At 38.6% G+C, this 12652-nt stretch overlaps 1 protein-coding gene across 3 annotated transcripts in view; it reads left to right on the top strand.

Moving 5' to 3' along the window:
- Positions 1-12198, top strand: part of BBS2 (Bardet-Biedl syndrome 2) — a 31769-nt gene extending 19571 nt beyond the window's left edge. For 2 of the 3 annotated variants that reach the window (XM_081215478.1, XM_081215479.1), the window contains exons 10-17: positions 73-217; positions 303-474; positions 1406-1535; positions 2773-2904; positions 3390-3527; positions 4918-5030; positions 10850-10998; positions 11723-12198. In XM_081215478.1, the coding sequence (XP_081071604.1) occupies positions 73-217; positions 303-474; positions 1406-1535; positions 2773-2904; positions 3390-3527; positions 4918-5030; positions 10850-10998; positions 11723-11829 (1086 nt within the window). In that variant the 3' untranslated portion in view covers positions 11830-12198. The remainder of the gene's footprint in view (positions 1-72; positions 218-302; positions 475-1405; positions 1536-2772; positions 2905-3389; positions 3528-4917; positions 5031-10849; positions 10999-11722) is intronic. The other variant, XR_014013690.1, reaches the window with a different exon arrangement.
- The last annotated feature ends 454 nt before the right edge of the window (positions 12199-12652 follow it).

Genomic DNA, 12652 nt, shown 5'->3' with positions numbered 1-12652 from the left:
GCCATGTTATTTAAAATTACATTAGTTCACTGTCGCGGTGACTGAGTTGGAAGTGGGTGGGATGTTCTGCAGGCCGAACTGAGCAGTCCACTGAATGAGGCTGATGGACATCGGGGCATCATCCCGGCCAACACCAAGCTGCACACTGCCCTCTCCGTCAGCCTGGGGAGCGAGGTGCAGGCTGCCCATGCAGAGCTGTGCATTTCCACTTCTAATGGTAAGTTGTTACTTGGAGCTGGTGTGTTGGCACCTGTGCCATCCTGGAGTGGTTCTTGGACTGCTGTCTTCTCTCTTCCCTGCAGACACCATCATCCGAGCAGTATTGATTTTTGCAGAGGGAATTTTTCTAGGTGAAAGCCACGTGGTGCATCCCAGCATTCACAGCCTTTCCAGCTCCATCCGCATCCCAATTACACCTCCCAAAGATGTACCTGTGGATCTGCACTTGAAAACCTTCGTGGGTTACAGGAGCAGGTGACCCTTTGCAAGTCACAGTTCATTTCCAGGAGCAGTTAGAGAGCAAAATGTGTGGATTTCCCATTATGTCATGGATTCTCTGGGGCCGGAGAAGCCGTTTAATGGTTCTTCCCACCCAGGCAAGGTTTCCTATGACCTCTTACTTCTCTAATTCGAAATCTTTCAAAAAAAATAACGAATATGTAAGTTTAAGATGGTTATTTCTGGTTTTAGTCAGACGATCTCATTCACAAAACTTCCAAAAATACATTTAAAGGATGATTTAGTTTTGGCCACTAAGACTACAAGGTTCAGTTGCACCTTTACATGAGAGTCATATGTAACCTCAGCTAGTGAAAGAAAACCACTAGATTTTTGGAAGATAAAAACCTTTTCACATTCCTTTTAGAGTGTTTTAAACCCTTGGTGTAGGCATGTATTGGGTTGGCCCGAAAGTTCGTTCAGGGTTTTCTGTAACATCTTACAGAATGAACTTTTTGGCCAGCCCGATACGTACAGACTCATAATGTCACTAAATCCCAAACACCATTACATATGGGACTTTTTTTTTTCTTTTTTTTTTTCGGTACGCGGGCCTCTCACCATTGTGGCCTCTCCCGTTGCGGAGCACAGGCTCCGGACGTGCAGGCTCAGCGGCCACGGCTCACGGGCCCAGCCGCTCCGTGGCATGTGGGATCCTCCCGGACCGGGGCACGAACCCGCGTCCCCTGCATCGGCAGGCGGACTCTCAACCACTGCGCCCCAGGGAAGCCCCTACATATGGGACTTTAACCCTCAAGTCTTTTTTGGGCTGGGGGAGTTTCTTTATTGAAACCCTTAAATGTCAGCTTGATGACCTGGTAGTGACGTTACATTTATTTTCTGGGCCTTGCCCTTTGAAATAAATTCTACATAAACAGTTCTCTTGTGTTCCGTTGGTTGGCCACAGCACCCAGTTTCATGTGTTTGAGTTGACAAGACAACTCCCCCGTTTCTCCATGTATGCGCTGACCAGCCCGGACTCTGCCAGTGAACCGCTCAGTTATGTCAACTTTATCATCGCCGAACGGGCACAGAGGGTGAGTATCTGGCTTTTCTCTTTCAACACTTTTGCACTTTAGAATCCTTTGGATGTTTTTTTGTAGAAAGGGGAAAATTACATGAATGTGTTATTTGGTAGCAGTAAATATGACATGAAAGAGTTATGTAGCTTGGAGTTGGATTGTTTATAACCTGTACCAAAAATGTTGCTAAAATATCTTCTCCCATTTTGAAAAATTATTCAAAAATATTTATTTTGGATAATCAATTCAGAAATATTTATTTTGAATAATTTATTAGTAATAATAATTATTAATAATTTATTATCTAAGCAATCCTTAGTCACAGGTGAATTCTTCCCAGTTTTCAATTCCTCTCTTTCTTATAGTCTTAGTGTGGTTGGATCTAGTGTTCCAAGAGGAGCGTGCATCAGAATGGAAAGAGAGTGGGGACTTGGAAATGGGAACATTTTTGGGGTTCAAGTGCTACCTTAACTAGTAAATTCTTAGCGATCTTACGGAATTCCCCTCACCAGTCTGAGCCCCAGTTTTCTTATCTGTAGGTGAGGATAGTCTTACCTCACAAGGGGGCCCCTGAGGATTATTACATAATTGGTATAATAGCATTTTGTGAAGTTTAAAGGACTAATACCTATGGATTTTAACATTGGCTGGACTTTGGAATTCTCAGTGAGGCTTTTAATCATGTAGATTCTCAGGCCCCTTCCTGGCCTGTGAAACATGAAACTCTACAGGTGGCCCCTTCCAAAAGGCCTCACAGGTGGACCTTATGTGGAACCTGTGTAGCAAACCACTGTAAAGTATTATTATTTATATTAAAATTAATTCTTTACTTATAGTGTGGATGTATCTCTGTGTTTGTGCTGTATGTGTGCCAACTTCATTTAAATTTTTTAAAGAGTGGAATGGAATGATTTTAAGCAGGATATAGCCACAGAAGAGCTATCATGTAAAAAGAATTAGCCTCATACCTGAATCATTTCCACATTGCATATAAGATAATGTCTAAGTAGAAAATGCTATAAAATAACGCATGCTGTGGGACCAGACATAATTATGAATGTTACTTAAGAACATGCATGGGGTGGGAAAAAGGAGTGTGAATAGTGTTTTCTTGGTGGGGGTGAAGTATAATTCTTTGTTTTTTGTTTGTTTTGTTTTATTTTTCCAAGGAGTAAAACTAGAAAGCAGGATAACTCTTAGTAATGACTGTACTTTAAAAATGGAAATTCATTTCATCCTGTTCATCTTTAAGGTTTTTATGTGGCTCAACCAGAACTTTCTGTTACCAGAGGACACTAACATTCAGAATGTTCCATTTCAAATGTGTTTCACATCCTTGCGGAACGGTGGCCAGCTGTGTATAAAAATAAAACTTAGTGGAGAGGTAATTTTTACTGTCACGGGCACAGATTTCTCACGTAACATTTAACGTTCAGTGTAAAGTGAGGCAGGTGAAACCAATCTGAAGGTCGTAAAACCACGTGTTTCAGCCTAGTCTGTTAGTGTTATCTCTGACGAGGGCGTATAATCTATAACAGCAGTTTTCTGCCTCTCTCCCCCCTTCCCTTCACCCATTCCTTGCCTAATTTGGGACAGTTTAGGAATACAGAGGAGGACAAAACATTTTCACTGTCTGAATGACCTTGTTGTTCAGTTTATAAAGCAAGAGGATTGATTTTTTTTTTGCCTGCTGTTAGAAATAATTAATGTGGTTTGTAATTTACTTGAGGGCTAGACCTTATCTTTATTTATCACCACATATACATTTATGTTCAATAAATGTGTTGGATATGGGGAATTTCAGGTAGTTTCAGCCAAGTTCATCTTTAATGTCCAAGGATGCTAACTTGCCTTTTTTTCTCTGGATAGATCACTATAAATACTGATGATATTGATTTGGCTGGTGATATCATCCAGTCGATGGCATCATTTTTTGCTATTGAGGACCTTCAGGTAGAAGCCGATTTCCCTGTCTATTTCGAGGAATTACGAAAGGTGCTAGTTAAGGTGAGGGCACCTGGTGGGTGCATTTGAGAGAACACTGTGGTCTAATAATGTTTGAAATATTTCTCTTAAATTAGTGGTACTACAAATGTACATATGTTACATGATAGTCATGTTTCAAAGAACTTTTGAAAATTCTTAAAATAAAAATTGAGCTAGTATTGGAGAGTTCATGAGTTAAAAAGATATCTTTTATAAAAGTGAGTGGTTGGGCTTCCCTGGTGGCGCAGTGGTTGAGAGTCCACCTGCCGATGCAGGGGACGCGGGTTCGTGCCCCAGTCCGGGAAGATCCCACATGCCGCAGAGCGGCTAGGCCCGTGGGTCGTGGCTGCTGAGCCTGCGCATCCGGAGCCTGTGCTCCGTGACGGGAGAGGCCGCAGCGGTGGGAGGCCCGCGTACCGCAAAAAAAAAAAAAAAAGTGAGTGGTTAGCTCTTGCACCCTGCTTTCTGTGTTTGGTTTGGAGGGACACTTTAAAAACAATAAATGAACATTTTCCTTTGCTAGCCTGTCATCTTACCTGTTGTATCTACTTTGCTTTTTGGTTTAGTGCTTTCCAAGAACCCAAAATCAAAAAAGAAAAGGATTGTGATTTGTCCCCACTTATAACAACATCCCTACCCCAGATCTCTAAAATGTTAATATTTGTGTTGCTTGGGCTCACGCTGCTAAGACGTGGGAAAGATTCACATTGAATATCATTTTGAGGGTTGGAGGAAGCACAGGAGGAGATGAAACCCGGGAGATAGTTAAGATGGGGCAAGTGAACGGCAGAAAGAAAAGGGTGGGGGTCCCCTGGTGGCGCAGTGGTTAAGAATTTGCCTGCCAATGCAGGGGACATGGGTCCGAGCCCGGGTCTGGGAAGATCCCACATGCTGCGGAGCAACTAAGCCCGTGTGCCACAACTGCTGAGCCTGTGCTCTAGAGCCGTGAGCCACAACTACTGAGCCCACGTGCCACAACTACTGAAGCCTGCCCGCCTAGAGCCCATGCTCCACAGCAAGAGAAGCCACCACAATGAGAAGCCCATGCACCACAGCAAGGAGTGGCCTCCACTCACCGCAACTAGAGAAAGCCTGCGTGCAGCAACGAAGACCCAACACAGCCAAAAATAAATAAAAATAAATAAATAAATAAATAAATAAATAAATAAGAAATAAAAGGGCCTCGGTATATAATACATAGTGTCTTTTCAATTTATCTAGCTTTCAAGACGTTTGTGAGGTGCTTTTTTTTTTTTTTTTTTTTGGCCACCATGTGGCATGCGGGATCTTAGTTCCCTGATCAGGGCTCAAATCTATGGCTCCTGTAGTGGAAGCTCAGAGTCTTAGCCACTGGACTGCCAGGGAAGTCCCTGTGAGGTCTTTTTAATTCCTGGGTGTTCATGGTCTCCAGGTGGATGAATATCACTCAGTGCATCAGAAGCTCAGTGCTGACATGGCTGATAATTCTAATCTGATCCGAAGTTTGCTGGTTCGAGCTGAGGATGCTCGTCTGATGAGGGACATGTGAGTATTTACCATGGCTAGGACAGGTACGTGGTTGAAAGCGTCAGCGATATGGGGTAACATCTCTCAGATGCTACTAGTAGGAGTGTAAATAGGTACAGAGACTTTGGAAAATAACTTGGCATCATCAGTAAAGTTGAAAATGTGCACACCCTATGATCCAGCAATTCTCCTGGTTTATAACCTCAAGAAACTTGTGCATATAAACCAGGATATTAGTTCAAGAATGTTCATAAAGGCATCGTTCATACGAACCCCAAAGTGGAAACAATCCATACTAATATAACTGATAAATTATGATATATCTGTACAGTGGAATACTACATGCAATGAGAATGCATGTATCTGGATGACATGTAACAACATGGACAAATCTTACAAACATAATGGAGATTGAAACAAGTAAGACTCAAAAGAATATGTACAAAATGCTTCCATTTATATAGTTTGGAAACAGACAAAACTAAGCTATATCATTTGGGAAGCATACATAGATGATAAAAATATAAAGAAATACAGGGAAGAGATTATCATTTAAGATAGTATATTCTCCTTGGGGAGGAGGGGACTCTATTCAGAGAGAAAACATTGGGAATCTTCTTGAATGTTGGCAATGTCCTATTTCTTGACCTAGTTAACAAGCGTTTGTTTTTTGAGTTTTTCTGAATATGTATTATATTTTAATATTTATATTAAAATTTTTTTTTAACTTTTGGCTGCATCAGGTCTTAGTTGCGGCACGCAGGATCTTCGTTGAAGCATGCGGGATCTTTCGTTGTGGTGCTCGGGCCTCTCTCTAGTTGTGGTGCACAGGCTCCAGAGCACGTGGGCTCTGTAGTTTGCGGCATGCGGGCTCTCTAGTTGAGGTGCGTGGGTTCAGTAGTTGTGGTGTGCGGGCTTAGTTGCCCCGTGGCATGTGGCATCTTAGTTACCTGACCAGGGATCAAACCCATGTCCACTACATTGGAAGGCAGATTCTTTACCACTGGACCATTGGGGAAGTCCCTGAATAAGTATTATAGTTTAGAATAAAAAGTTAAAAACAAATTTGTGCACGTCTGGCTTCTTGCTAAGATGCAAAATTTATCTTGGCAATAAAATGTACTGAGGTGGATTCAGTGAAATAGTTCACCAATGATAGGTGAAGTTTATGTGTGCATTTTAGAGGCAAGAGTTCACCTAAGGTGCTGCTTGTTTTTTTCTGAAAGGCCTGAATCATTAGCAGATAGTTAAAATGGTCTTGCTCAGAAGTCAGTGATTTCTGAAAGTTATATTGTTGAAGATTTCAAACACAAAAGTAGATTGAATTATATAATGATTTCCTCTATAGCAGCTACTTAGCTTCAGTAGTCATCAACTAAGGGCTCATCTTGTTTCATCTCCACATTCACCTTCTTCCTCTTCTAGGTACTGTATTATTTTGAAGCAAATTCCAGACATCATATAATTTTAGCCACAAATATTTCAGACAATAAACCTTTAAAAAACAATAACCACAATACCATTATCACACTTAGAAAAATGTAAAATAATTTCTTAATATCACAAAATATCTAGTCAGTGTTTAATTTCCCCAGTTGTCTCAAATGTATGTGTGTGTGTTTGTGTGTTTGAAGTTGTTTTGTTCAAATCAAGATTCAAAGACCAAAGACCATACATTGAATTTGGTTGATAAATCTCTTTTAATCCATATATTTGCTTGCTCACTTTTTCTCCTAACTCTCCGTCTTCTGTAGTTTCCCACTTTGGATTTTGTTGATTGTATCCTGTGGTAATGTTTAGTATTATTCTTCTGTCCCCTGTATTTCTGTGAAAATGGTAGTTAGATATAGAGGATTGATCAGATCCAGGTTCAATTTTTTGAGCAAGAATGCTTCATAAGTGGTGCTGTGTACTTCTCTGTGAGGATGCATGTGACGTCTGGCTGTCTCTTTTTATTATGTTATCAGCTGTTGATGATCACTGCTGAAATAGATTATTCTGGGGTTTGCAAAATAGTGATATTTTAATTGTTATTTTTTCTTTGTAAATTGGCTGAAGTACTTCTATAAAGAGTAACATTCCCTCATGAATTAATGAATTATTTGGTTCCCTGAGGTACAGTTTGTACTGGAATGACACACTATCAGTTTTAAAATAATGAGTTGGTTCCCTAGCATCTCCAAGTTGACCAATGAGATTTTTAAAATCCTATTAACATTTTTAATGTGCTTCAGGCCATTTCAGATATTCTTTATGGTGGCTTAGTTGTCCTGTCTTTGGCCAGTAGAAGCCTTTTCAGGTTGGCTGCAGTTATCAATACCTTTGGACAGACCTATTAGTTTCATTAGTTTGTTTTCTTGTACAAGATGTTTTAGGTTTATCTGGTATATATCCTCTTCTGAATCTGGAATCAGCTATTTCTTCAATCCTGGTCCTTTATAGTGGGAAATGGAGATCATAGTCTGAGCATTAGAGATGCTCATTGCTACTGGGTTGGATATTGATTTGAGACCTTTTCCGTAGATAAAGCTAGGTAATGTATATGTTTTTTTCAATGAGCAAATATATCATGAATTCATACTATTTCCACTTCAAATTTATGAATACAGGCTCTTACTTAATTTTGATATTAACGGTGTATCTCTTCTCTCTCACATTGGAAATCATGTCTCTAACCACTGTCAACGAAACTATTGGCTTTATCTTATGGTACACACACAACATTTAAGGATAATACCAATATTACTATCAACAGTATGATTGCTGAAAATGGTGTAAGACTTTTTTTCTAGTTCTTTGTGTCTTTAGAGTGTGTTCTAGTAGGGAGTTTTAGTCTAATTACTATATTTTAAAGTCATTTGAAATAATTCCTCTTTTTTTGGTCATGCTACAAGTGTGATATACAGTTAGATTCATTTGGTTCATTTTGCTGTCAATCTTAGGGGATTAACATTTTTTCCTTTTTGGTTTCATTTTATTACATATTTATTAAAACCTTATATGGGGGCTTCCCTGGTGGAGCAGTGGTTGAGAGTCCGCCTGCCGACGCAGGGGACACAGGTTCGTGCCCCGGTCTGGGAAGATCCCACATGCCGTGGAGCGGCTGGGCCCGTGAGCCATGGCTGCTGAGCCTGCGCGTCCGGAGCCAGAGATACTTCTCATTTGTTTTTATAGCTGCACAATACTCTATTCTCTGGATGTTTATTCAGCTAGTTCTCCACATTTGGGTTGCTCTTCTGCTATTATATTGCAGTGAATAATTTTGTTACATAAATCTTTTCATATTTTTACTCAGGTATCTTTGGGGAAAAGTTCTCAAATGGGATTGCTGGGGAAAATGATGAATGTGTATATACAGTTTTGCAAGATTTTGCCAAATTTCCCTCCATAGCTGTCATATCATTCTGCATTCTCCTCTGAGAGTGCCTGTTTCCCTTAGTCTTGTCAATGGAGTATGTTGGCAAACTCTTGGATACTTACCAATTCAGTGGGTGAGAAATGGTCTCATTGGTGTTTTAATTTTCATTTATTATGAGCAGTATTGAGCATCTTTTCATTATTTTAAGGGCTATTTGTGTTTCTTTTGGTGTGTAAATTGTTTCTTTCTTTTTTTCTTTTTTTTTTTTGCCATGCCAGGCAGCATGAGGGATCTTAGTTCCCCAACCAGGGATCGAACCCATGCCCCCTGCGGTGGAAGCTTGGAGTCCTAACCACTTGACTGCCAGGGAATTCCCTGTAAATTGTTTATTTCTTTTGCCTATTTAGATTTTTGGTTTTGCATATAAAAGCTTTTAAAATTTTTTATGTAGTCAAATTGATCCGTCTTTTCCTTGGTACTTCTACATTTTGAGTTCTAGTTACAAAAGTTTCCTTACTTCCCATTTGTAGAGAAATTCACCTATACTTTCTTTTAGTATTTTGTATATTTACATTTAAGTCTGTTACAGTTGGAGTTTATCCTGGTGTTCAGTGTAAGTTATAAATTCAGTTTTATCTTTTTCTATGTGACTGTCACATTGTTTCAGTAATACGACTTTAAAAACCTGTTTTCCCACTGATTTGAGATGCTGCCTTTATAATAATATAATGTATTTCCATATGCAGTGGGTCTATTTCTGGATTTTCTATATCGCCCTATCCGTCCGTCTTGTCTCTTCATTTGACAGTGCGATTCTTTTCTTAAAAATGCTTTGTATGTTTTAATGTCTGGTATGGCTAGGTGCCCCTCCCCCCAACCCCTTTGCTCTTCTTTTTCATGGTTTTCCGGGCTACTCATGCTTGTTTGTTCTGTGAACTTTATCAGTTATTTTAGCTCCAGAAAAAAGTAGGTAGTTTTATTGGGATCACATTAAATTTATTATTGACATTGTTACAGTGATGTTCAGTCTTACTAAGAATGCGGTATGTCTTTATATTTTGCTCAAGGCATGTTTATGTGCTTCAGGAGTTTTATGGTTTTGTTCATGTAGGTATCAGACATTGCTTGTCAAGTTTAGGTGTAGGTATTTTCTTTTTGCAATTGTAAATAGGCTCTTTCTTCCACATTATATCTTCTAACTGGTTTTTTGTTTGTCTATATGAACACTATTGATTTTTCTGTGTTGATTTTGTAGTCTACTACTTTACTGAATTATCTTATAGTTCAGTTTTTCCAGAGGTACGCTGTATTATTTGTAAATTGAGATAGTTTTACCTCTTTCCAGTTCATTTTCTTCCAGTTGTTTTCTCTGAGGTATATAAGATTTTTGCTTTTTTTTGCCAACTTTATCTATAGGGCTCCTCCTTTTTTTCTCTCTCTGGCTTTCTTTTTTTTTTTTTTTTTTTAAGTGAAAGAGATGTTGCTGGCTTTAGGCATTTGACTGTGCTAAACTGGGGAGAGGTGACCAGCAACCTCTAAATTCCTTTTTTCTTGATTTATTTATATTTAATTTAGAGACTATCAGATATACATTGTTTGTATTTTTTAAAGCCAGGTTAGTTGATATATAATTTATAATATACATGTAGATAATTCACCCTTTTTAGGTTTACAGTTCAATAAATTTGGGGAAATTTATACTACTACCAGAATCAAGTACCTCTCCTAACCTCTAGGCCCTGGCAGCCACTGATCTAATTTCTCTTCCTATAGTTTTACCTTTTCCTAAATGTCATATAAATGGAATCATACAAATATATAGCCTTTTGGGTCTGGCTTCTTTCACTTACCGTAATGCCTTTGAGATTCATCCATATTGTTGCAAGTTATCAGTAGTTCATTCCTTATTAGTGCTGTATAGTATTCTATTGTATGGATATCCATACTTTGTGTATCCATTCACCAGTTAATTGACATTTGGGTTGTTTCCAGACTTTGGTGACTGAGAATAAACCTGCTATAAACATTTGCATACAGGTTTTTTGCAGACATATTTTCATTTATTTTGGGTGAAATGTGGCATAATGTGATTGCTGTGTTGTATCGTAAGTGTATGTTTAACTTTACAAGAAACTGTCAGTATTAATCTGAAGCTTGGAAGATAGCCTATCACCTTACTCACTTTTCCCCACCCCTCATATCATGGGCATGATAATTCTTGGTTCCTAAGTTCAAACAAACCATGGATCAATAACCAAGGAAGGCCACTTGTCTTCCATTTATTTGGAAGAAACAGAGTATTTCATAGAAAATTCTCAATGTTTTCAAAGCAGACTTTAGCAGTTACCCTGTTTTAATGACAATACAGCTAAAAATCTGGTTTGTTCCTTTTTTTAATGTCCAAGAAGTTTGCAAGTCTTTTCATTTAAGCCTGCCATATTGAGGTACAGTGGTGTAAAATTTCTCTTGATGTACACAGGAAAACAATGAAGAATCGCTATATGGAACTATATGACCTTAATAAAGACTTGCTCAATGGATATAAAATTCGCTGTAACAATCACACAGAGCTGTTGGGAAGCCTCAAAGCAGTAAATCAAGCGATTCAAAGGGCAGGTCGTCTACGTGGTAAGTCTCTTTTTGTAGCACTGTATTTCGTCTGTAATTTTGGGGTGAGAACCACTGAAGATGGTGGTAGCTTCAAGAATTCATATCAGGGCTTGTATCTATAAAGATGCCTTTCATACTGAAGTTAGCACCGTTCACTTGAGTTTCAGTCAGCCTATTGTTTGGCTTTAGTCTGCAGACTTCAGAGGGAAAGAACACTTTCAGCTCCTTTTCTTAGATCTTGCTGCGTCCTCTAAAGAAAAACCTAGTGACATATACTCAAGAGGAAAGCCTTAAATACTCCTATTAGAAAAAAATAAAAAAGACTGAAAATTAATGAGTTAAGTGTCCAACTTAAAATTTACAAAAAGAACAACAGACTAAACCAAAGGAAGCAGAAATATCAGCTAGAGATTTATACCTGGAATCTGCTGTTTTGGGTCAGTGCTTTGACCTCCTTTTATAGAAAAGGATCAAAGCTCATATCCACTTAGCAAAGATTATTTCTAAAACTGACTCTTGGCTTCTAGGTGTGAGATAGTTTCTAAGCTTGGTTTGTGATAAAGTCCCTTACAAGGGTATGTATCTTTTTTAGGGAATGGTAAGATAAATTGGTTAAACTTGTACTTACCTATAACTCTTTCCTACCCTAGTTTTATGTTGTTTTTATAGATAGCCTCTGATTCATAATTTCACTTTTAATAATCTTTTGGCTCATATGGATTTGATGTTTCTTCTCTTACAGTTGGAAAACCAAAGAACCAGGTGATCACTGCTTGTCGGGATGCGATTCGAAGCAACAACATCAACATGCTGTTCCGAATCATGCGGGTGGGGACAGCTTCTTCATAGGAGAGGAAAGGATAGGTAACTAAGTTGCTAGAAGGGGTTTTTCCTTAAACTTCTAGGCTGGTTTGCTTTGGATCACATCCTGGTTAACCCAAGGTGCTGAGAGCGAAAACCACCTTGGTGAGTTGTACAAATGAAAGACAAAGCATTGCATCTGAAAAGTGTATTCACTTTCTCTTTTTTAAAATCAGTAGTACTGTTGCAGAATACACTAGGTTTGTATGGAGGGAAATGAATACTTTTGAAACATTAGGGCTTCAAAGTCCAGTTTTTCTGTACGTATGTAAAGTCAGTATGTAGATGCATCTTTTTTCTTGAAATTGTAATTAAAGTAGATTATCTACTTTTTCATTAAAATTTAAAGGTGTTGCACTATGTGTTGGCTGATTGTAAAATCACCACCATATCAGAATTGCATAAAACCATTTGTGTTATGTGGAGAAAAACAAAAATATGGATATTCAATTTGTGTGCCTTTTTTTTAAACCTCACGTCATTTTATTGAATATGTACTTATTAAGAACTTATTTACAGTAGGAATGTTCTAGACTTTGGTCCAAAGATGGGCCATATATATAATTCTCTGTATAACAAAAAACCGTTTGGAATTTTCAGAGCTGAATGTGGAGAAGTGAGGGTGAAGTCTAATGCAATTATGGAGGTTTGGCTCAGAATATCTGTTCCAATTTTCTTCTAGTGTGACTTCCCTTTCCTGTGAAGAGCAGGAAGCTAAAACTGAAGTTTCTCCAATTCGTTTTCAGCTGGTGATCCAGGTTTGATTCAGCTTGCATTTCAGATGCAATCACATGAGACTTGAAATTTGAGA

The sequence above is a fragment of the Mesoplodon bidens genome (genome assembly GCF_964165515.1).
Source record: "Mesoplodon bidens genome assembly, chromosome: 18".
Lineage (NCBI taxonomy): Eukaryota > Metazoa > Chordata > Mammalia > Artiodactyla > Ziphiidae > Mesoplodon > Mesoplodon bidens.
This window is presented reverse-complemented; position numbering and strand designations above follow the sequence as displayed.